Genomic DNA, 26,222 nt, shown 5'->3' with positions numbered 1-26,222 from the left:
ACTGAGATGTAGCTGCTTATTTGAGCACGAGTTTACTGCTGACGGCCGGACAGTCCCGCAAGTTTCAGCGGTCAACAAGATTTGCCTTTTGCACTGTCATGTGTCAAGAACGGATAATCGAAATAAAATACGATATCTAAGTACGACTTTATTTACAATGGACGCTTTAGTCTAAACATCTAACATTTCCTGAAATTTCTAAGTCTACAATTAAAATCTAATTACATCAATCACTAGTTATGAATTAATGAAAATATCGTACATGATATAATTCAAATAAGTATCTAAAAGATTATTTACAACAAAAATTACATTGTAAAAACCGGAATTGCATTCAAAACAATTGCAAGCTAAGACTTAATTGTAATTCGATGACAGATACACAATGATGCAATTCCTGAGGTAATTAATTTCTTCAATCAATTACTAATAGTAAACTTCCTGGTTGGTGCATTCAAAATTCTATGCTTTGCTATTATGTCAAACATTTTATTGACGTAAAGTAAGTTCTTAAAATTAGTTTTTTATTATTTAAATTATTATGTTCAAGACAGTGTTAGTAACAATTTCTTAATATTTTGTCGTCAAATTGTTTTTGTGCGAATAATGTGAACCCAAAAAACAATCAGCACGGAAACTTTTAATAATATCAATCTGTAAGAAAGTATATTTACAAAAATCATAAAATGGACGTAGAACGGTAGGAATTATTCGGTCAGATTCCGTACTATATTAAAATATTTGATACAATGCAAAGCAAATTTAAATTGATTTTCAACCTATGTAACGCGATGATTTTTAACACATTAATATTATTGTCAAGATAAAATTCCTAAGCTACATTTTAATTATATTACAATTTCTAAATAAATAGGACAAATAGACGATCTACACATATTATAAGTACCGTTATGTATTGGTGGTCTCTATCTAATGCGGAGTTTACACGAGACCAGTGTTTCTAATTAAGACAGTGGGATTGTGCTAGTAGAAGTAGTAGTAGGTAAATAGTATTTAGTAGTGTAGTACGAATTTCAATGTAAGAGTAGATCATTGAAACCGAGTGTTCGGCAGCTCAATTGCCCCATACAAATTTGTATAAAGCGCGTCTGATGGTCGTTTAGGGACTCAAGTTTGTAATTAGTTTGTAATTATGTATGCTATCGAATCGATAGAACGTACCACGATTGATAACTCCTACTAAGAGTATTGCATAAGAAGTAAAAGGAAAAAGGTTTTTTCGCATATGCGTTATCGTTCATAGCACTGGCATCGTATACACTCGACATAACGCCTACTCTACTTTTTAATTAATAAAATATTACACTTAACTTACATTTTTTTTTTGTGATTTTTCACCAAGTTTCTTATCGTATTAAAATGACTAGTATAGGAATTGGTTTTACGGAACTTGTACTTGTTTATCTTTGGTTTGCTAATTTTTTATATGAATTTTCAAATTGTATTGTAAGACAGTTATAAGAATTTAGGATGTGCTATTTTTAAATTTCTATAAATATAATATTAGACAATAAAGTAAAGAATTGATCGATAGTAACTTATTAGATACTTGTAGATAATAATAACTTGTTATAGCCAGTAGTACCTACTTTGATTATTGGTTGTACTATTTTTAACAATTTAATGCAAAATTAAATAGCAATACATTGTAGTTGGCATTTTTTTCTATTTATTTCTAAAGTCATCCAAAGTAATTACTGTTCCTGATGGCAGTTATTTGAATCAATCAATAAGTTGTCCCAGTATGTCCAGTAGTGGATGCGCGTCAAGTGGCGCGACACGTTTTTAGTAATTTGTAGGAGTTATCGTAAGTCTTGACGCGCGATTCGCTACTGGTTCGCGGTATTGGCGTCTATTATGAAAGTTGGTGGGAGTATATGGCAAAAGTGCAAGTAGTTGCTCGGATAAGTTTCCAAAAAAATGTTTCTCGTTGTTTTAACGCGTTCATATGGGTAGCATTTGTCAGTGTCGACGTCATTAAACCGGTATGCGTCGGTGGGAGGCGTCAGTTGCAGAAGTGTTCCTCGGTGGTGAGGCGGCAGAGCTGGCAGTCGACGCGGCAGCACCAGTGGTAGCGGCAGCGGCAGCGCTCCAGCCGCGCGGCGCGCACGGCCACGCGGCCGCGCCCGCAGCACAGCCGCGCGCAGCCGCCCGCGCCGCCGCCCAAGCTCGCGTTGCACTTCCTGACATGATCAATATATTTTAACCTTTCAAATGATAACTTCCAGTTGTGAATTTGGCATTTAGTTTGAATAATAAAATTGATTTCGACAGTATACTGTCATGTGCCGGTTCCAATTATATTGACCATTCAGACTATTGTATAAGGGCGAAAAACAACTTCATGCAAATTGGCAAATTCATTTAGGGGTAGAAGAGTTCTGATCACACGCACACTGAAATTGTTAATAATCACGATACTCAATGCTACAAGATTATACATATATAGGTACTGTAGGATAATGATACAAAACGTTGAATGTTTCGTCGTTGTTATTTTAAGATTTTTTGTTTAGAAGAGTAGGCAGCATCGAGAGTGTCTGTGTACGTACCGTCCGTGCGTGCCGAGCGAGCCGGCGGCGGGGTCGGGCTCGCAGTAGTCGGGGCTGGGCGTGACGTAGCGCAGGCGCGGGCGCGGCGGGCGCGCGCGGCGGGCGGCCCGCAGCGCGCCGGCCCGCGCCGCCTCGCGCGCCAGCACGCCGCCCGCGCGCGCCAGCGGCGGCAGCGCGCGCCAGCACGTGCGCACCGAGCACGAGCCCGACACGCCGTGGCACGTGCACTTGGTGCGCATGCCGCTAGATACCACCTGCGTTTTGTGCAAACACTTACTGTACTAACTAAACTAGAACTTTAGGTTAGAGTTAAATACCTATGAGTAAACAGAGAATAACAAAAAAAAAATAGAAAAACTTTACATAAAGCGCCCTATAAACTATAAATTTGGATATGTATCAAAAATGTTTTTGCATGTATAAACGCTGAATAACGTAATACCTTAATGTAGAAAAAAAATGTATTTTTACTCACTTTCCGGCCAAATCGGCTATTGATTAAGTTAGCGGAGGCAATAAGCGGTCTTAGATGTTCAAGGCGTGTGCGCAGGTCTACTTGCGGGTCGAAACGTGGATCGTCCGCAGCCATGCGGTACTCGATGTTGCGGTGTCTAAAGTCTCTGTCGTCGTAGTCGTACCTAATCAAAACTTGTATTAAATGACATAACATGTAAAACTTAGATACTTCAACATGCTAAACTAATTCTGCTTGCATACAATCATAATTTTATTAAATAATGACTTGACTGACGACCTAGTCTAAATTTCACATGCACTTAGAGAAGCCATCAACAGGAACTATTCGAATAATCAACACTTGCAATTTGGTACATTGGTTTTCTTACAAATATCATCTCTTGAATAATTTTCTCTCATACTTCAGTAAGTAGGTACCCATTTATTTTTCATTCATACTTTACTTAAAATTACCTAGATCTAAACCTTTTTCGTGTGGGGCGTCCTCGTCGAGGTGATCTCGGCAGCCTCTTACGCCCGCGACCTTTGCGGCCCTTTCGTTTCGTCGGTGTCGTAGTATTCGGTGGCGCAGGCTGGTCGTCCACGAGGATGACCACCGGAGGAGCAGTCGTCGGCTCCAAGGTGGTTGTCGTTGGTTTCTCTGTATTCATTTCGATTTCAAACATGTCATCTATTTTACCATCCCGGACGTCAATTTCGTGGGCGTCTAAGAACTGCTTGGCGAATCTGCGACAAAGGATTATTATTGAGTGTCCGTAAAACATAATAATATGAGGTAAGTATATTGTATTGCTTAAGAAACTGACCTCTCAGCCCACTGGAAGTTATCGCCGCAGCCGCCCCACTTGAAGCGCGCGTGCGGCTCGGCGGGCGCGGCGTGTCGCGGCGGGCGCGGCGGCGCGCGCGGCGGGGACGCGCACGAGCACGCCGCCAGCGCGCCCGCTGCGCACGCGCGCGCCACCGACCACGACAGCGCCGCCGCCGACATCGCATATACGTACGCTTGCTCGCGAGTACCTGCGCATTTTGTGGTTAAATTCACTGTCACCATATTTACAGTAACGAAGAAATCAAATTCATGCACGATTATTATATGGCTGCATCATGAGCGTAGATATATACATATATATAGATAGATTTGTTTGGAGGGATTTAATAAATAGTCTCTTGTAATTTGCTTGCTTAGCTCACAACAAAAAAATTTTGCTAAGGGGATTTCCCCACCTCTCTCTCCCTTATATGCTCTTGGCTTAGATATACAGGGTGAATCTCCATAAAGTGCACATATTGAAACAGGTAAAATTAAACCGCATTTTGTCGACAAAAAAAAAAAAAAAAAAATTTTTTTTTTGGGTTTTACGACCTTTTGAAGTTTTTTTTTTTGGAATTGTGCACCTAAAGTAAATAAATCGCTATAACTTTTGAACTAAAAGAGTTATCATGTTCAAACAAAAATTACAATGAATGCCAATTATAGGCCGTACTGATCCATGAAAAAAACAAAACAAAAAAGCTTATCTTCCCAGAAAAGAATAGTCAGATTAGTGTGAAAAAAGCAATTTTTTTAGGTTAAATTTCAGTAATCGTGAATTTCCTCAAAATAATCTAGGCTTTTTATTTTATTTTTATTATTTAATGTAATTCTACGTCGTATTAGCTTTCAAACACTAAAAAAAGCATGCCTCTAACTTAAGTATAAAGTTTGCTAGGAACGTTGTTTGAACCTGATAACCCTCTTAGTTTAAAAGTTATAGCGATTTATTTACTTCAGGTGCACAATTCCCAAAAAAAAAATTCAAAAGGTCGTAAAACCCAAAAAAAAATTTTTTTAATTTTTTTTATATTTTTTTTGTCGACAAAATGCGGTTTAATTTAACCTGTTTCAATATGTGCACTTTATGGAGATTCACCCTGTATTGTAGTATAACGTAAACGTACCTATATGCTAGCTTTGGATTGTTGAAAGCTGATTGTCGAAAACATGGCGAAAATTAATACCTATATCCTTCACCTTAAACCTACCTATAATTATATTGGATTCTAATTATTCAGTATTCACCTTTACAGGCTGGTTTGCCTATATTTTAAACTTTAACTAGATCTAGGCAGTAATTGATCAAACATAAACGCTACATAAAATATATTTTGTATAAGTACAAGATAACTTTCAAATTCATCGATGTAACTACGTATATCCACATAGGGAGGGATAGATATCCAACCCTATTAGTTACAAAACTGATTCAACATTCGTACATAGAGAGATTAGCTCGAATCCAGTGCTTTGAACGTTTTCCTTTTAATTAGAAGCGGCAGGGTTGCGATAAAGCCCGCAGTCCGAGCACGGTCAGACAATGGCAGCGGAGCTTATCGGATAGTGGATCGCGCGTGTCTGCACCACTCTCAGTTATTACTGAAACTTCCAACCATTTTGTGTTCTGTTTTGGACGATCTCGCACTGGTTTTACTGATATTACATTTATGCTTAAACCGGCTAGCTCATGCTCTCGTGAAATCCTTTTAATTAGAAGTGATAACGATAAGCCCTGTGCTTGGTGCTTTGAGTGTGGGAAGATTAATGCATAAGTACCTACTAACCCGTGTAACCGTACATATAACGGCGGGTCTATGTAAGGACCGCGAATCGGGCCTACACGATTATCATTAGCTGAGGGTTGTGTAAAATTTGCATTTTTTAGATGACTATTTTTGCCTAGTGGCTATAAGGCAAAAAGAGGTAATCCATCTAGATTGCATGCTCTATTATCTAGATAAAAATGTTTTCAATTTCTTTGTAACAATGCTAACCCTCTAACAACGTGATAAAGCCCGCAGACCGTGAAGGGTCAGATAGGCAGATAATGGCAACGGTGAGTTTATCACGGAGTCGATCAGTGGCGCGGATAGACCGTGAATGCAGCGAATGAGTGCTCGCAGATTTGCACTAAGCAGGAGAGGTGACAGGACATATGAAATGTATTACTGTAATTTTAATTTTAATGCCTAAAAAATTAATAGTACATTACAATACGAGGACGAAAAATTTTTTTCTGACAAGTGTGAGTTTGCAATCACACGAGTCAGAAAAACATTTTTCGTCCGCGTGTTGTATAAAATTTTATATTACGGGGTCGGAAATGGGGGTTTTGCGCACGCGAAGCGTGCGTAAAACGTCCATTTACGCACGCCGTGATATAAAAATATTTTCTATAAGTCAAATCAAAACACACTGAAAAATCACAATTACGCCAGTATGTCGGAGGAGTTCAATATGTACCTAGGTAGGTATAGTTGAAAGTTAATTCGACTTTTGCTTAGAACTGAATATGCGAAAAAATAGTTAATTATGCAGTACAAGAATAAGCGATTAATGTTACATAAATATGATATATAAATAAGCGCCAATTTAGTTGTAAATACGTGATTTGTCCCACTTTATGGTATCTTAAACTTGGCGTCCTTAGTTATTGCTGAAGTCCCCCTCAGTGCCTGCCTTCACGGCGGGGCTCTGCACGCTTGATTCATGCGTGTAATTAAATCTTTTGTCCGACTCGCTAAACCTTCACCCATAGAGAACAGTGCCCTCACATCGCATTGTGATCCAACGATGTACTTTTCTATTTGACAGACCCAAGATAAGTTACGTCAGAGATAAGTATCGCGTCGTCAATAAGGATTTTCTTTAGTATCTACAAGAATTTCTTAATATATCTCCATTGGATTATCTATATAAGCAATTTAGTATCTATATAAATCACATTTGAAGTTTTTGATTAACGATTAGGTAAACATAACTAATCATCATAATCATTTTGAGCGTAACTAAACGAAAGTGTTAAACATAATATTTATATTTCTTTATAAACTACATAGGTAGGTAATATACAGTCTTACTATTGAGTAGGTAGCTGTAACCACAATTAGCTACCAAGGTACACCTACATTGGAAATATAAGTAAAATAATAATGTATTTAGTGTGTACCTAAAACAAAATAACAGCGTAGTTTGAGAGACTAATTAATTAGTGTAGAAAAGTTTCTGTTCTTTCCCAGAAACAATAACAGCTACGGCGGACGTTCTGTAAAAGTTTTAATTAAATGTATCAAGTTGAGCGCACTTGAAAGATTCCTGTTGTTTTTGCGTTTCGTGTCAATTAATTTTGTAAAGATAGACGTTTTAAGTAAACTATGGTTTAGCGATGGCGACCTACAACTATGGTTTGTTTTTATAGGTAACCGTAGGCGGCATCCGGCTGACGTTGGCAGCAGTGCCAGTTACTCAAAGTAGCCCACCGTATAGAACATGAACAGCGCCGTTGTTTTAAGACTTTTTAGTCCTTAGCTGTAGAAACTTCTTTTGAAAGAAGTGACCTGATTGACGATGTAGCTGTAAATACTATACCTAATATAACATACCTATCTACCTATGAGTGTTCGTAGCTTTGTAGGGCTGGCAAAGGTGATCTAAGTACCTATTATGATTATCTATGAATTGTAAATGTGATACAATTTTTGTACCTATACCCGAGTGCTTATTTAGCCTCAAGTTCTAGTTAATATTACCTATCTAACAACTATAAAGATCTTTTAACATTGTAGGATACCATTTTGCAGTGTAAAAGGTTCCAACAGATGATTACGCCACGTATCGCCTATAATACGCATTGACACATCATGGTGGCTATTTGTGCAGACAGTTTGGGGGAGTGATTCATGCCATGCATGCATGCTAGCTCGAATTAGCGTCGTCGTGACCAGCCGCTGTAGTGACCACTACAGCCGGGTAAAAAACTAGTGATAAGAGTTGATCATCAAACTCTCAAAGTGTATTTCGTTCGTATTTTTTTAGGGTTCCGTACCCAAAGGGTAAAAACGGAACCCTATTACTAAGACTTCGCTGTCTGTGCGTCTGTCCGTCTGTCGCAGGGCTGTCTCTGGAACCGTAATGGAATAGATACTTGAAATGTTGACAGAGGATGTATAACGGTGGCCGCTATAACAACAAATAGTAACAATAAAAATAATTTAAAATAAATGGAGGTCGTCATACAAGAGACCGCTATTTTACGCCGTTTTTCGCTTTATCTACTGAACCGTAATAGGTAGACAGTTTTCACAAAGTATATATTTCAGTGGCTGCTATAATAACAAATACTAAAAATAAAATCTATATAATGTATATAAATATAATAATAAATATAAAAATGTTGGTGGTACGGAACCCTCCGTGTGCGAATTCGACTTAAATTTGTTCAATTATTTAGAAAATGTATAAAACAATCAATACATTTTACAAAAGTTAGGTACTTATGAGCTACTAAAATGTTAAAATTATTGTGGTAGGTAATTTTTGGCAAAAAAATGTTAACATGTAATTTTGATGTTATTTTTCGTTAAACACTGAATTCTAAATGCACTAATTTTAATTTATAAATCGGAATCATAAAGTAGCTCGTAACTATTGTGAAGTCATAAAGACTAGTTAAGTTGTTCGCAAGACGTCTACGGCCCTTAGTATAAATAGCTAACGTTTGTTTATCATTTCCTGTTGCCACGCAATGTACTTACTGAACAATATTTTTTCAAAAAGATCAATAGTCAGATACGGAAACGATACATACGCAATTATTTATAGCTAGCATCTGTCACGTCAAGCTATGGTAAGAAACTTTTGGCAAGCTATTCGCGTCCTAAGCTTTATTGTGATAGAGTTCTCAGCAGTTGCGTCCGGAATTACTCGCGAAAACGTAGACGACAAACTTTATTGGCGACTGTACGCAGGTCTTGTCACGATACTCACGACATATTATTACGACGACAGTTGAGCGAGGTTCGTGCCAGGAAAGTATTAACAGATAGGTAATCACGTGATGTGTACAGTTACCATTAAACGTAAACAAAAGTTTTGACAGTTACAGCTCATCCTTAAAATGTTCGGTAAATATACAACATAATTACTCAATTACATATCATTCTGAATGACAAACGGGACGTTAGACATGACGAGAACAATAGAACATAAAATTTACATTTACTTTAAATTTAAACAGGTAATGGATGTTTTCTCTCTCCTTTGTCGACTATAATTTTGAATGGGTTTAATAATGGACTCAAAAAATTAATTGCCCGCAGAGCGATAAATAAAATGTAAGTGTAACATGTAAATAAAAAGTGTGCGGTGCGGAACGAGCGCGCGGCTGAAAGAAAGGGCGCTGTCGTCACGGCCGCCGCGCCCGCACAATAGTCGCCGCTGATTTAAAAGACTCGGCAAACTTGGCTTCCCTTATCTTTCATTATTGTCGGAAGTTCTACTATTCTGCAGAATGGAATCCGTTTCTACACTAGTTGAAAAGAAACTTTAATGGAATGAATTCGATAGATTCTATACCTACATATCTATACTAAGTATGACTGGATCTTTTGCATATTTTGTCGTGGGAATCGTGAGAATTTTCAGAACGATATTTTGTATAGTAAGAACAATTCTCTCAACATTAGATACTCTAAGTATCCACTTAATAGTGGATTCATTATAAAACATGCCCAGTATGCGCAGAGCAAAGTGCGATCGCTCCATAACATACATTTAATATCTTGAATAATACACTATCCGGAAAGATTGACACTCAGGCTGCCCGCGAATGCTATTATAATTTATATTAACTTTAACCAAGTTGAATATTTTTTTGTCGTAAGTAAGTATTAAATTACTGACCTGTCAGTAAATCAGGCGTGAATCTCGGAGCGAGCGCTATCGACGAGCAGTTCCAGCGCTCGCCCTCGTGGGCGGCAAGACAGGCGGTCCTGGCGAGGCGGGCGGCGGCCGCCACATGCGGCATGGCAGCAGGCTGGCGCCGGCACACCCGCACCTGCCCGCTCCATAGGGCGCCTCTGCGACGCGCTTCCGCACAATCACTTTCAGTCCAGTTTCCTTCAGTCTCGTGCAAAGCTCTGGAAATATGAGTAGTTTAAAATATTATGTCAAACAGGAGTTTAGTACGCACAAGTGATAGTAGTAAAACATGTAAATACCAAACTTACTCCACTATTAGTATACTCATTTCATTTTGTTTATATGTAAGTACAGTATATTAAAACTTATAACAAGAACGAAAAAGAAAGATCAGAGGGATTAATACCATCTCTTAAAACAATATTATTTTAATCATACATTGAAATTTCGTCCCACGACCTGTTTTAAGGAGGTCGTGTCGTGAGGATGTTAATGCAATATTTAAATAAAATTTTCCTGAACTATGATGGTTTTTAAAAGATGGTGGTAGGCCTATTGATTTGTTGAATACACCTTCAATAAATAAGGTAATGAACATTCAAATTCAACTTATATTGTAGTAAAAAAATATTTTGTTATTTGCTGAACTAATTTATGACAATCTTTATTACCTCCTTTATTATTAATTATTATTACCTATTAATAATAACTTTAATAAAAATAATGAGTCGGTATTTTTTATGTGTGCTATAAATATTGTAACTGATATTTCAAAGTTAATAGGGTCTTATTATATAGACAAAATTTGATGTAGTAATAAGTCAAAGCAATGAAATGCGAAATAATATAAACAAAAATTGTAAACATTTATTAAATAAGGGGAAATTGGTTGAGACAGTACATAACAATTCCGAATAATTAATCTAAAGAAGTACATTTGTAAATTATCTCATAATTTTGTTTCTATTTAGTTCCTTTATTTTCTTGCCCGTTAGTCTGTGTAGTGTGTGAGTCGGTCCGTCGAGCAGACTCCGGGCGGAGACCTCGTTGAAAAGCGTCACACATTTCGTATAAGTAATTAGGAAGAAAGTCAGCTGCCTCCCCTTCCCGTCGGCGCAGTAAAGCGTACGCTTCACGTAAGCTAGGTTTTGGTGTCAGCCGTAGCTCCAGCTCGACAGCTGTTGGAAAATGCGCTGCTAGAGAATAAATTATCTCTAAATCAGAAGGCGGAGGATTTAAATGCTTGTAGTTCGAAACTTTATGCAAAAAGTATTCCGACATACTCATACGCGAATTCGTCTCATCATATTTTCCTAGTTTCAAGTCGTATAGAATTTGTTTTTGTCTATCTGGTCCCCAAAATTCTTGTTCAAATGCATTATAAAAACTGTCCATATCTTTAAACTCACTCCGGAAGCATCGAGCCCACATGAGAGGTATTCCTTCTAGGCATGATATAATAAATGGAAGTTGTTTCTCGCCGGGGATATTTAGCTCGGAAATGTAATATTTTGCATTTTCTAAGAAATCCATCGGGTGAGTGTCTCCTCCGTCATCAAAATGAGGGCGTTTATGTAGGGACGCTATTATCCAATCGTTGATGCTTTCAGCAGACAGTTGAACAATCGGTTTTTCATCTTCGTCATCGATCTCTACGATTTTAGGACGTTCATTTGTTTTCGCTCCAGTAGCTTTATCATAGGCAGCATCACCTTTATCCAAGTTTGGTAGAGACATATGGCTACGTAATCTTGAAGATGGCATATTTTGATAAATATCTTCCTGACTTTGTGAAAAACGTACACCGAAACCTAAAGTCGTTGGCTTGTAGATTGAACCATAGTAAGGTAGGTCCTCACTCTTCTTTCGTTCATCCTTCTTTTCTTTGGTAACAGATGTTGATATTTTATCCACCATTTCGGAAAGGTTTGTTACTGACGACTTAATTTGACGTAAATCGACAAACAAACTCATTATTATAACACGCACATTTGATTCAGACGCATCGCTTCGCTATTAAACAGGCAAATACTGGAACAAAGATTTACAGTTAATAATTTAAAAAGGTCGTTGTATGTAAAGTGTATTTTTATTTGAATACAATAAAATGTAAAGGATATTATAACTCATAGGTCAATAATAAATAAAAGCCGTGAATAATAATATAATGTGCCGACGAACGTCTATACACGACTGTATACCTAAGTAAATAAAATATTTCCTACGAAACTTAACATTCGTGAAATTTAAATAAAACAGACATATTACATTGTAAAGGTTCAGAACAAAAATATGAAATACAAATAATAAAATAAGTAATATAAAACAAAAGAATTTCTAAAAAGTTTGTGTGGACGGTTTGTGCGTGCGTAGCAAGCTCGTAGAGCTAAAATACTTACGTGCGGTGGCGGCGGGCGGGTAAATGGTACTACCTGCGCCCTGCGGCCCGCTGCTTCCGTGAGGGATGCCGAGCCGTACTTGCAACTTATTATACGTTACTATAACTGGGTTATCGACGATGGAATATTTAATTTCATTGACGTTATGCCTAGCAAGGACACGCGCGCTGGTGGCTCGGATTTCAACACTCGACGCCCCTCGTTTTTGTGCACTTTGTTGGGGTTAAATCAATGCAAAAATGTTAACCCAGTTTTGTTTACACTTGATGGCAAAATATATTTAATATTGTACAAGATTGGAGCGCTTGGGTGATATAAATGTGCGAAAGATTCAAAGTCATCTTTTCGATAAAATGTTATTCTTACAACATATTGAGCAAAGGTCTTTAAAATGACATGTGACAAGACTGAAGCACCTTTTGTCCGCGACCATCTTTTGTTCAACACGAAACGGGCCACGATAAGCCTCAAGGGAAGCATAACATCGATGCAGTACTATTAATAATTACTTTGTTTCGCTTGAAAAACCGATATCCGTGTCTAAATGCTAGGGGGATCAGGGGAGCGCGCACGCGACGTCAAGTCTGCCGCGGGGCGCTTCGCCTCGCCTCGTGTACTGCCACTTCGCCTGCAGTTGGCAGTGCAGGGTGGTGTAGCCGCAAAACGACGTAATAGCGATTGACTCCGGACATCGCGTCACGGCGCTACGGGCACAAAGTTACCGTAGCCGTGTCTCCATTGTAGTTAATTCATGTGAAATGTAATTGTTCCGTTGGCGGACCGGGTGCCGGGAACATTATCGCATTCGTCACGCCGCACACGTGCGAGTTAAATCCAATAAAATAATTCCCGTATCAAATTTTACGCGACTATCTCGATCTAGGAGACAAAGAACGACGCGGACGGGCGAAGGGTTCGCTTTGTCATAACTGGTTGTGCAGCATAAAGGCGGGCTGATCTTTTATGATAGCACCTCTTTGTGTTTTGTCATGTACATAATAATGGTTAAATAGGTTACAATTTGTAGCGGTATTTAGTTGCACCTTTATTTTAAATAAATGCTACGTAAAAACATACCTACTCGTATGTTGCAAAAATGTTTAATAAATAAGTTTCTATCTAATTATAAAAACTTTACACGCTTAGACAATTATGGCCGGCAATTGAATTATGTAAATGTTTTGTAAGTAAAAGACAAAATGACAATTAGGTACTCGAGGAAATACATACCTAGACATTTTTTCGTACTTACTTACATAACTATGTATTATTTAAAGAACATTTAAAAGATGCTTTCTACACTTTCTCTTCGTAGCAGTATTTATGTGCCTATATTACTTTAAAGGGCGGTTAACCATTTACTTACGACAACTGCATTACTAAAATAGAGCCATGTATAACCATGCATATAGAAATCTAAATCCTTTGCATAATGAGTGGACCCTGAATAAATGCCTAAGACGGTGAATATTTGATATTTGAGTGGTAAAAACTTTCAAATTTGTTTATAAACCAGAGGGAAAAGCAAAAAACGGCGCACAAGCGGCGATACAGCTGGCGCTGCACCAGCGCGCCGTTGATTCAGCTTTAATGATGATTAAATGCTATATGATTGTCGTAGCGCGTGCGTACCGCCGCCCGCCCAGTCTTCTAACTTTCAATGTAAAAACCCAAATTACGTATTGTATTACTATTTATAACCTTAAAACGATCCAGTTATTTTTACTTTCATTTTTTAGAATTGCTTAATGGGTGTATTGAAATGAAATTTTGGTATTTTTTGTACGTTTACCTAGGCGACCTAGTCGCTCGTTTAGAACAGTTAAAATATACTTAGTACTTAATTAATAAACTCATATACGTAAAGTAAGCTACAAGAAAGAGGTTTTGACGTTACCTACACAACAATAAAAATGGACATACCAATAAAATACCAGTAGTCAATGATATATTTTTGCGTAAAATATTCGTAAGAGTTATTTTCTATCTACGTGTAGGTACGTAACTGTCAGTTGTACCTAAGTACAGTAGGCGAGTCACCGCAAAAGAGCTCTATTTCAAAAGTTCTATTTGCTTTCACGAAAGACATTCCATTTATGTTCCTGATAGCTTCATGGCTCACTGGAAGACATTCTTTATAATCAAAAAGACCGAACTGTGAAATGTGAACTGTTAAATTGTTTTATACCCTACGGCAGTAATGTACCTAAATAAATGTTTTATGTAAAGTTTACTAACTAGGTAACGCTCAATGAGTATTCATTATTTTTGAATTGGAACAGGTAGCTAAGGTAAGTAGCTAATTACCCATAAGGAGTATTTTGATTTTAATGACCAGCTTTCAGCTACAGTTAAGTAAATAACATATCAAAAATACGAGTCATTTCCGAACCCCTATTCTCATTACAGGATTCCTTACCGAGCTGACTAGCCAATTACCCGAAGAAATGTCAATTTGTTACAATCAGCGACAAGGGAGACTTCGTTCCCGTCGCTGCAGCCTCTCCGCGCCATTACACCGAAGCACAATGATATTCTAATTATGACCCATTCGACACACTCCCGCCTGTCTTTATATTAATGACAGTCATTCATCAAGATCAACGAGCAGTTACGCGTAGGTTCTGAAAGCCATACGTAAGTCCAATGCCCTATACTAGCAAACGGGCAACTCTATTATTGGTAACTTTAATATACTTAGTAGGTTAGGTTAAGTAGCTAGATGGGAACGGCTCATCGGCGAACGGGAATTTCAATAAAATCCTCTAATAGTTTGAATAAAATGCCAATATGCCAGGTTATCGTTGATGATAGGTCAATGTTTGCCCACTTACGCCTAGGTAACTGTTTTTTCTGTCACATGACGTTTATTAAACACATTCTTTAAAATAAATAAATGAACAAAATAAAACAACGAAACCAAACAATGGATTTACTTATCCAAAAAGTTGCGTCGTTGGTCGCTTGTAATAAATTATTTCTCTGTTATGTAAAATATAAAGGTAATAAAAATTTTAATTACGCTCATTTTACGCCGTATAGTTTCTTAATGTTGAGTAATTAATTAATGAAAATAATAGGTAATTGCTTGAGTCGTTACACCATTTATTCTAGCACATATTTGGGCATAAGTATAATTAAATTTGCCTCATTTCTCAATGTGTATTCTCTGCACGTATTACAAAATCCCATTTCCGATTTAATGTGGGTAAGCGGGCTTCAAGGAGGAAGCCGGTATAATTGAAACAAATGCAGGGATTACTCAACAAATTGTTCAATACAAGGGCGATTTGTCTAAGTCGTCGCGCTGAAATGTACAATTGTTGCTTTTTATTGGTACAAATTTGATGACTAATCAAATATTTTTTAACATTCACAACCAAGTGGGTACAATGTCGCCTATCAATAGTTCAATACTTAAATGGAACTCTGAACCAATGAATTGAATTGAAATTGTCGTTATCCCATTATTGTCAGATTGCAAGACATCTCCTCTTAAAATGAAAGGCGTAAGCTAAGTGTACTGCGCCAAGCACGAATTGGTAGATACACTTCACACAATTTCAAGGACTTTTTAAAAATATTATTTTGTTCTTAGAAGTCAAGTGAAGTGCATATAAGCTCGTATTTATATAACTCCTCCAAAGTTTAACTGACGACATTGTGAACTTATTAATAACATTCAGCAAATGCAATCCTTCATCTTGATTAGTGCAACGTCAAGTAGAGAAGCCATTATGCATATTAGATTTGCGTCACCACAGTTTCTACGTCGCTTTGCTGCTGCTACGAAGGGGCGGCAACGTGCCTTATCTTATCGTCCAAATTGAACAGACCGTTTTATTTGCACAGAGCTTTAAATAAAAAATAAGAAAATATAATTGCACCCTAATAACATGAAGGTATAACTTGTGTAGAAATAAATAAATCAAGTAGATAAAAGTGTAGGTACGATAATATTGAAGTGCATCTACACTTGTCGATTCTGTAGAGAAAAATAGAGTTTACCCATAATACTATGTTAGAGATAGTTTCAATTTCAATGATTCTTTCCTACATGAGCTCATACTTAAAGTTACACGATACTTTCAAAAATGGGTTTTCATAGTGTACAATTAAGAACTTAAGTTATTATTTCAATTGTAAATGTTAGCAAACTTTTTTATTTATTTTAATAAGTAAATTATTTGCAAGTGAGCATGCAGTTAGTTAGTCTTACGTTTAAAACGATACAAATTTTATATAATTATTTCTACGTAGATATCGTCATTTTTTTAGAACATATGAATCACAAAGTTTATTTGGTTACATTAAGTTCAAACAATGCAGAAAAATATGACAAGAAGACTACAAGCAAAAAAAGAGCTTCAAGTTTTGAAAGGAAAACATAAAACCGTTTAACATAATAAAGATGTACCTAAGTAAGTTCTGAAAGATGGATTTTTTGTCACGGTGTAATAGATTTTCATTCCTGGTCGCCATGGCAGATAATAGTCTTTATCTTTATTATTTCGACAGTAGATTTGCCTCAGTACACTACAAATTTATTGATAATGAAAATATTATTAATTATGTTTTTGTACATTTTAGTTACATGTAGTTTAAAGTACAGGTACGCGGACGTCAAAAGACGAAGACCATTATATAAATAACATTCGCCAGCCCTAAAGTGTAACCGCAGAGCTAGACAGTGTGCCGCCCGCCGGCCGCCCGCCCCAGGCGACTCTCGGCTATACACGCCCTAATTACTTAACGAACGAGCTAGCCACTCTTACTAGCTCACTTCAGCTGTTATTTATTAAATACATTTCTTTGCCGTTCACGTTCATAGCGTCTAGTTACTTTATAAAAGATTGCTTTGTAAATAAGTATCAAGGGACTCACTGAACAGGCAATTTCTTTGATTAAAGACTTGAGTAATTAAGTCATTAATAAATTACAAAATTAATTGCTAGTCCGTGATGTTTTTTTTCCATAGTGGAGGTCTTGATCTTTAGCTCTTTGTCGTGATGTTTGGACGTACAAAGGTACCTTGTGTTATAATAAAAATAATATGCATTAAAATATATTTGATAATATTTAATTCATATTAGGATGTTATAATACATATCAGCATAACAGTGACTTAGGTACTATTTTTTTTATTCCTCTTAAATATAGAAATACAAAAGTAAATAATTAAAAACGAGGTATGTAATTAAAATATTATTAAATTAAATCATGGCCACTTAGTAGAAGAATAGGTGTATATGGGCGGTGAGGCATTTTAATATATTATAAAAATATTAAAATTTATCATGTAATTTTGATTGTCAATGTGAAATTAATATTTAGATTAAAACATGGACGACTTCCGGTAGTAGTTCAAAACACTTTGTTAAACATACCAAATAAATTATATAAATTATAAAAATATTAAAATATTTATTCTCGTAATTTTTAAAACAATATTTTCAATATAATGTTATTTTATTAATAGTTAAATTTATTATGAATCACGTCACTTGTTATAACAAAACAAGTGATGTGAGAGGGTAGTTCTTAGGCTGTTTGTCACTTGAGTAGTATTTAAGTCCACGCGCTGGTAGAGCGTGGTTCATTCGCATTTAATCAGTCGTGTAAGCCGTTACTCTGCCCGAATTGTAAATAAAAGTGAATAAAAGTGATTCTCATATTAAAGTCGTTTCGTTCAGTTTATTAATAAAGTGCGGTAGTGGGATATCGCCGACATGTACAAACGGAAGCCTTTAGATTTTTTTGGATGCTAAATATCTACAATCCTTAATGTATTTTACGAAAATTAAAAGGCCATTCCTTTGTACATAAAAAAATTAAACCAGTTTTACAGTCTCGTACTTAGTAAGTAGGTACAAGCGTGAGTTAGGGTATTTATAATACCGTATTGTAGACTGGATTAACTTATACCTACTACCTTCATGTCAGTATTTTACTTATGGCGATCAAAAAGAGTTCTGTAGGGAATCTAATAAAATTATTTGATTTGATTTGGTATGAAGCGCTTCGAAACATAGTTTCTCCGAAAAACAATAAAAAAGAGACCACGTCAGTAGGTAGGGATCGGCCACCTTAATAAACCAATAAACCTTTCTGCTGAGCAATGTTAAATGAAGCAGGTCTAATAAAAGTTCCTTAATGAATAATGATATATTTATCGAATAATAGTAACTTCAAAGAGGTTGCCGACGTCGATACGAGCGGGAGAACGGCCGGCGAGTAAGATAAAAGCCGAACAAATATTCAGTTGCAGTGAGGATGTCGGTAATTTATGAATTTGTCAGGACAAAGTGAACATCGGCGCGGCGTAAATAAAGAGCACTGCGGTGCGGATAAATTTGTGTCAGATCAAATAAATCGAGCATACTACGATTTGTTGCACTTATTGGGCTACACCTACTCCTCCCACTAACATGTGGCGGGGTAAGTGACAAAAATAATTTTTAAAACGGCCACAAGTTCAATCGGCTGTTGTTTCGCTCCTTTGTAAACATTCCTGCTTAGTTGAATGGAACGTGCTGTGGCACAAACAAAGGAAAATACTCACTCTTTAATGAAACTCTATCTTATTTGTTCAAATATGTTCTTCATCGACTGTCAAATCATTTTAAACAATATCTAACTTCGTCCTCGACAAATAGGGTGGCATAATCTATTATTTGAATAAAGAATTATTTTAATCAGCGATGACATTTAAGCGTGATCTACTTCAAATGAATGCATAAAGCACTGCATGCGATAAAGACAACACAAAAATACAATTTGTTCACTTATTATGTGTACTATAGTAATATATTTAGAAATAAAATCTTAGTGCTGCAGATTTACAAAAGTAACTTATTTTTAGATCAAGTCTTGTAAATAATTTTATTAAATACGTACGTACGTACACAGTATTAAAACAATACATATCTAAGTAAGTATATTCGAACATAAAACTTCCTCCTTTCCGAAGTCGGTTAAAAATCTATTCTTACTTAACAATAATTTACCTATCTACTTCACCTTTTTAAATAGGTACATGGTGCCTATAGCTTCTAATGTGCCCTTACGAAACCCTTCACTTTCGGTAAGCCAAGCTTATACTACTTGTGGTTGGGCTTAGCGCTTATGCCTACCATTCGTTAAGTCAAGATTAAAGAACTAAAGAAGTCATTTACAGAAGGTAATTTTAACGCAGTTTATTTTTTCTTTTTAAGTACCTATTTACATTTTTATATAGGTACTTTTTATAATATAGGAGTAGCAGAGGAGCATGCAGTCCATCTGATGGTAAGTGGCTACTGCCGCCCTTGAACATCTGTAATTAACCCCAGATAGGATTAGATATTCCTACCTGAGGTCGGCCACAGATGCGCCGCTACTCCTGAGGATTAAACTGGAACGCCTCGGAAAAGGATGTCTCCCTTACCACACCCTTCGAAACGAAACACAGCAGCGCCTAATACTGGTGTTATTAGGCAGAAATTAGGTGGTGCCGCCGGAGTCGAACGACAAAGAGGTCTACTACCTTCGAACGTAACGAAAAGTAAAAAGAGAATTAATAAGATCTTTACTCACTAGTAACGGCATAGGAACCTAATAGTTATCTGATTGGTTAGGTATGTCCATGTTTTGAAATGTATACCTCGTACCTACCTATCTACTATTTAATAATGCGTAATATGTGTAATAAATAAATGCAAATGTCATAAGTCATAATCGTATGCTTTTATACAAGCAAACACACCTAAAATGGGGCAATGTGGTGCAAAATTCATTTAAACTTCCGAGTTCTGTAAGAGGCCCGCCCCAGATTATTATCTAGTCCAGTAACACTTACTGCTTAATTGAAGAAAACAATATATTCCATCTCGTACAGTACCTACCTACCTAACAATATCTTCATATACGGCAAAATCCCTTTTGTTGTAAAGAAAATATAAGAGCTAAGAAATTTTGTGTCCGACCCAGAGCAATAAAATAAATTCGTTGAAGTGGCTCGTATTTTACCTTCAGCCGCAGGCATATCGCGAACCCCGTCTAACGTAGCGAGGTCGGGATATGAAGGAATTCAATAAAAATCACAATCATAAAACTAAGACGCTACGGTAGTCATATAAAAATACCTAAGAGAGCATTAAGAGCCGTCCCCTAATAATAGGTCCCGCCAGATGCACGGGACGGCCCCGGCCGCCTGGAAAAGTCACAGTGGGAACTCGAGCGAAGGAAATTATTTTTTTCGGTCTGCCACACACGGCCCCAGCTAACTCAGCGAAAACTGAGATCGCTCCTCTCACGGGAATTACTTACACGACGACAGTTTACTTGCGACCCAAAAATTCTTTAATAGGTTACCTACTTACTTATAAATCTTATATCGGATAGCCCATGCCATCTACTCTTCACTGGGGAGTAATATTATTAATGTAAGTAAGTGGATTACCTTCATGTAAGATTTAAGCTTTTAAGTTAATAGGCAGAAACAAGGGACATTGACGTCTCTACATAGAGTTTTCACTACATTCCATTTTCCGTTTTCATGGTTTCCACATGTTAAGTTTGTATCCACACTCAGTGTTGTTGAAAACTACGATAATTGAAATAGTTTGTTAAAATTTAAGCTGATTTTTTTATACATAATAAATACTCAACTGAAAAAAAAACCTATTACGGGTACGGATATAGACATAAAATATGATTTAACAAAACCTACGAGATTTTACATTAATCACAAACAATTTAAAAAAGATTTGACATTGCTTGCAAGGAATTATCTGAAAGAGGTGGTGAATACATTAATGATATTTTAAAAATGTTAGTGTTCTGGCACTGAAACTTCTCATGCACGCGCAAGTTGCACCCGTCGGTATTTAATGGCTGCTGTCCATCAAGTAAAGTTTTTGAAGTGGTTAATGGTTGTTTATAAGTGTATAATAGATGATGCTGTTACATACAGGGCGTTTTTAATTATAGTGATTGCTGGTACGAGCCGTGGCGAGCGCAAATTCACCTACATACGTACTCGTAGCTTCGTAGGAACACGTTTTAAAAATACTGTTTATTTTTTAAAAGGTCAGTATAATGAGTAAACCTCGCTAGGATTCTAAACGTTTAAGACTTAAATGAAGTGTAATAAAATATAATAATAATAAATACTTTAAAAACTAAGTCGCTTGTTGCTTATGTTGTTGTATTCCTGTGGAATATACATAAGTAGGAATATCACTTATTTATGTATTAATGTTATATGGACTGCAAGTTACGGCATATTTTACTATGCAGTTCAAGCATCTCAAGATTTTATTTAGTTAACTGTGAGAAATCTACATAACCGCAAATCAGTCTTAGTTGTTTTCAACAGGAACAAACTAAAACTCAAATTATCATGCCGATTTTTAATTTTAATCGATCGTTAGACATGTTAATCAATTCCATAATAACGATAATAAATAACATATTAACTGAATAATACCATGATTATGGCAACTAGTTAAATGTACGAACTTAAGTACTTAAGTCCATAGAAATAAATAGATACAAGTCGTATATATCTACCTATATACGACTTGCATCTAATAATAAATAGTCCTATGAAATCGTATAATGTAAAAAAATAATAAGTTAACAAGAATTTCCAATTTCCTAATTCTTAGAAGATGAAGGAAACATACCTACATATAAATATAAAAATAGCTTCGTGTGTCCGAGAGCTACCTTCTACGTGAAGGAATGCATAAGCGCAGACATTGAATTTATGTCGTCAGACACACACGTAAATATCAAAGTACGCTATTTGTGACTCATCAGGTTCTATGCAATGCATGCTTCGATTTGATACCAAGTTAGGGCATTTAACTTAACCAAGCTTTGCAAATGATATAGTAGCGAGTTTCCTTACTGGAAGAACTCTATGTGAAGGGTTGAATTGATCAATCATTTTACAATTCTGTCGGACGTTTTTATACCTAAGCTGCATACATGTGGAAAAAAGTTACATAGATGCAACTGACATTTGAGATATTGTGGATTATTGAGACAAGTTTGTCCGGCCTCAAATCAAACAAATCGAAATCTCAAAAATACATTTAAGCAAGAGTACAGCAATAAGATTTTTACCAATTTTAAAAATAGGTATCTGAATCAAAACTAAACATTGATTAAAACGTAAGTAACAGTAGTTGTAGATGTAGTTGAAGTTGAGATATTGTAGACTTATTAGTCTACAATATCTCATCAGGGTAGGTGCAATCAGAAATAGGTACTTATAATATTATTGCCATTACGAATACGTAAGTAGTTGTATATACGCATTTTTTTAAATATAACTTCATCGGAAATCATTACGCGAAAGTTAAAGTTCTGTTATAAAGTAGTATAGTAGCATACTTCAATATCCAAAGTAGGTATCGATTATAAAACCTATAACGTGTAACATTAAAACATAACAGATTCGTTACGGACTAAATAATGAAGTACAAGCAAAGAGTAATTGCGTCGATTGTTGCCAATTGTAGCAGGAGTCAGATATCGGGGGATATTTCCGGGTTACCGCGGGGTTGGTCGAATAGGCGGATAATTGCGGGCTACGAACTGAACAACGCGCTCATTAGAACAGAGTTCAATTAAACCAGGCCGGGACATAGCTCAGTCTCCTATACACAAATATTTATGTTAAACGGCAATATAATCTGAATATTACTTGTAGTTTAAGTTATACGCTTAACATGTAAAACTCTTCAATATTCAATCACGAACCAGTCATGAATCAGTACTAACAGACTTATTTCTTATTTTTGTTAATTTTAATTTGTAATCTTGTCGTAACGAGATTTAGCTACGCGCTTTATGCCGTTCTCTACAAACTCTACTACAAAGTGTGATAGTAAGAAGATATTAAATTATGGAGACAATAGTACATTACAATACGAGGACGAAAAATTTTTTTCTGACAAGTGTGAGTTTGCAGGCCGAGCCGCAGGCGAGGACTGCAATCACACGAGTCAGAAAAACATTTTTCGTCCGCGTGTTGTATAAAATTTTATATTACGGGGTCGGAAATGGGGGTTTTGCGCACGCGAAGCGTGCGTAAAACGTCAATTTACGCACGCCGTGATATAAATACATATTCTAGACATCTAATTGAATGAAATGTAATAAAATAACAATAAATTACTTCACCTTAAGGCTTAAGGACGTAGTGAAGCACAGTTTAACTAACTTCTACGCTATAGAGACGCCAGTCTGCAGGAGCCCTTAGATTAAGGTAGTCAAATAATTACAGTAGGATGTAACAATGAAATAATTTGCGTCGGCTGCACTTAATTAACGTTAGGGGCTCGGATTTCTGGGATATTCCAAACGTAACCTCGGGGGTAGGTAATTGCACTAATTGCGGCTTACAACTTGCAGTGGAATAACGCGGTAATACATTGATCGATTGGTTATTCTTTGCATACGCCACGTTCAAATTTGTACACGAATTTATTTATGCCTAATTATTAAATACGTACTCTTTTCCTTTCTTCACTATCCTTTCTTCACTAAGTGCTGAGGATAGTGACTTCTTCACTCTTCCTCTATTGTATATTTCAATCAGTGGCCTGATGTATTATCATCATCATCCTGATAATATCCTGATGTATGTATCAGTGGCCTCGCTAATTGGTATCTCCATACATGATACCTATTATTGTCATAATTGTCTGATCATCTTTTTGCTGGATAGTGTGCGACACATCCTAGGTGTAGGTACTAATTTAACGAATTTGAAATGGTCAGATTAGATTCTTGAGTACACGGTTGTTCAGTTGGAAAAATGAAGTAGAAGAAAACCGAAATCCATATGGTTTACATTTTAATATGCCATACCTAGTTACTGTTAAGTAAGTTCAAAGCAGCGGCGTAGCGAATATTAGGGAAAAAATGGTCGACTAATCTCTTGAAATTTATCGTCGATAGGTAATCTAAAGGGGTGCCCGGAATAAGTAGAATCCCAAAAGAGGACCTGATTTAAACAAAAGTTCGTTCCTCGTCTATGCTAAACCCCATGCTAGATCCCCTTTCTTCTACGCCTATGACCTATATTGTTAATTCGTTATTTTCGAAATGAGGGATGTCTTCAAAGTGCCCAAATGTAATGACTATTACTTTGAATCAAAAGTTGATTAACGCAATGTTAAACAAATCTTCATCCAGATTTACGGTTCTGGATGTAACGAGTGTTATTCCCGGGTGTAACAGGGTGTAATTGCGGGTTTGTAGCCGCACAACGCGCTCATTAGTGCAATGTTCAATTAGAGCGCGCCGATGCACGGGGGGCGTCTCTCGGTAAATACGCACATCTTGCCCGATATATCCATTAATATGTTCTTGTTTTGGCTGCAATGACGAATTGTAAATCAATAATCCTCCACTCCATAGTCTTGTGCGGGAACTTTGAATAGATAAATTCGTAGATCTGAAAATTCTAGGATAGGGACAACGGTGCAAGGGTTGTAGATAGTTATCAATCTAAAAGATGGACTGAGATACCTGCGATGGATTAAAAAGGAAATATTCGTACGTAATACCTACAAACATAACAAACCCTACTTTACATTATAGCTAACATTATCTTATTTTTAAGATATTTTTTTAACTAATCATTTCAAATACCAAAACAATATTATAAGTTTACTGATGTTATGACTTATTATTATGAACTCAAATATTTGAATAATTTAGATTCGACAAAAACTTGTTTTTAATACGCGATAATTAAGATTCCGTCCACGTTACTCAGCTTATTTGAATTCGGCTTTTCATAATTAGTTCAAAATGAACATTTAAATGCAGGGAATATATGAATTCGTTACATTTCCTATTAGTTAAAAAGTAAACGAAAACAACATATTATTTCGTACATAGCTACTTAAGTTAATTATCAAGTTTTTATGAGGTAACATTAACCTCAAGTGAACAAGAAGGTACCTAATCTAAATACGATATTCTTGTGAAAATAAACGTATACTTTTGTTCACGATTTGATCACAAATGTCACGATGTAAGAAGTAGGTGCATAAATCTAGGTAACAATGGAACCTCGCAAAAGGAAATGCTAAAGTATTCAGACTTGTTAAATCGGTCAAAATGTACTTACAGCCATCGAATCGCCTCGCTGGATCTCGGCAAAAACACAAAAAACCAAACAAAAATCACGACTAAGTACCGCATCACAGACCGGGAGCAAATTTCACGGTAAAGTTAAGGAAATAAAATTTAAAAGTTGTCGTGAGTTGCGCGATGTATTTGGCGGGAAAACTGCAGAGAGGAGAGTGCGAGTGTCGCGCGGTCCGCTCTCCGGGTGTCTGGTGTGTGCGGCGCCGCGGACAGCGGTCAGGCGCGCCGCCCGCCGCCCGTCGCAGAACGTACAACCATACACAAAACAGAAGCGCCTGCCTGTACGTACTCTACCACCCCTATCTATTACACAAAATGCGTGTAAATGGATACATCCCCTTATGAATAAAGGGGTATACTTTATAAATGTTTACTAAGTCGGGGAAACGTAAAATTTAAAATGTTACTAATTACAGTTGGAAAGACAATTTATCTTATTACCTTACAAATTAACTCTAACATTATCTTTCCCAATATGTGTAAATTACGCTGTAATAATTTAGACATTTCATTGTGTAAATTATTATTATGTTTAATATGATCATTTTCGCCTCTGTGAGGTCACCGTGTACATAGGCACATCGTTGCACCCGCGATGCATCATCTGCCAGGCGGCAGCGGGCGGGCGGGCGGCTCCCCACGCCGAGCGCGGCACAACCCACTTATCAATTCAGTCGAGTGGGCATTCGTTCATTGTGAGGCATTGTGCCTATTATGCGAGGATTCGGTGCCTATTTACCCGTTCACATGCCACTAGAATAGCCGCAAGCAATCTAACCCTTGAATTTGTGACGAATCTAAAGCACCGTTCGGAGCGCGGCTCATTTGAATTCCTCGAATGACCATTGTTTGAAACCTATATTTTACATCGAATACATTTTGCAT

General features: G+C 36.6%; 2 protein-coding genes and 1 long non-coding RNA gene across 4 annotated transcripts; 1 reads left to right on the top strand and 2 right to left on the bottom strand.

The window, feature by feature from the left end:
• Positions 1 to 135: 135 nt before the first annotated feature.
• LOC140747362 (protein Wnt-11b) lies at positions 136 to 25,642 on the bottom strand. 2 transcript variants are annotated; one of them, XM_073079773.1, is made up of 7 exons: positions 25,318 to 25,642; positions 9,766 to 10,001; positions 3,857 to 4,067; positions 3,504 to 3,776; positions 3,049 to 3,211; positions 2,574 to 2,827; positions 136 to 2,204 (listed from the first exon to the last, which is right to left on the bottom strand). In XM_073079773.1, exons 1-7 carry the CDS (start codon positions 25,389 to 25,391, stop codon positions 2,027 to 2,029), a joined length of 1,389 nt encoding a protein of 462 aa, XP_072935874.1. In that variant the 5' UTR covers positions 25,392 to 25,642; the 3' UTR covers positions 136 to 2,026. The 2 variants fall into 2 exon arrangements, with proteins under 2 accessions (XP_072935874.1, XP_072935875.1); XM_073079774.1 differs by lacking the exon at positions 25,318 to 25,642 and adding an exon at positions 20,623 to 20,889.
• LOC140747363 (uncharacterized) lies at positions 10,629 to 12,569 on the bottom strand. Its single transcript, XM_073079775.1, has 2 exons — positions 12,183 to 12,569; positions 10,629 to 11,814 (listed from the first exon to the last, which is right to left on the bottom strand). Exon 2 carries the CDS (start codon positions 11,755 to 11,757, stop codon positions 10,747 to 10,749), a length of 1,011 nt encoding a protein of 336 aa, XP_072935876.1. The 5' UTR covers positions 11,758 to 11,814; positions 12,183 to 12,569; the 3' UTR covers positions 10,629 to 10,746.
• LOC140747364 (uncharacterized) lies at positions 20,935 to 21,347 on the top strand. Its single transcript, XR_012102867.1, has 2 exons — positions 20,935 to 21,070; positions 21,153 to 21,347. It is a non-coding gene; the product is annotated as an uncharacterized LOC140747364 (long non-coding RNA).
• Positions 25,643 to 26,222: the final 580 nt, after the last annotated feature.

This window comes from Epargyreus clarus, unplaced genomic scaffold, assembly GCF_041222505.1.
Source record: "Epargyreus clarus isolate Ecla_fem2 unplaced genomic scaffold, WU_Ecla_fem_2.2 ptg000014l, whole genome shotgun sequence".
Taxonomy (NCBI): domain Eukaryota; kingdom Metazoa; phylum Arthropoda; class Insecta; order Lepidoptera; family Hesperiidae; genus Epargyreus; species Epargyreus clarus.
This window is presented reverse-complemented; position numbering and strand designations above follow the sequence as displayed.

Coding starts and splice junctions, on each gene's coding strand:
- LOC140747363 (XM_073079775.1), bottom strand. CDS start 11,757: ATGAGTTTGTTTGTCGATTTACGTCAAATTAAGTCGTCAGTAACAAAC.
- LOC140747362 (XM_073079773.1), bottom strand. CDS start 25,391: ATGCGGTACTTAGTCGTGATTTTTGTTTGGTTTTTTGTGTTTTTGCCG. Junction 3,777..3,856: donor AACTTCCAGTGGGCTGAGAG/GTCAGTTTCTTA, acceptor CCTTTGTCGCAG/ATTCGCCAAGCAGTTCTTAG. Junction 2,828..3,048: donor ATAGCCGATTTGGCCGGAAA/GTGAGTAAAAAT, acceptor CACAAAACGCAG/GTGGTATCTAGCGGCATGCG.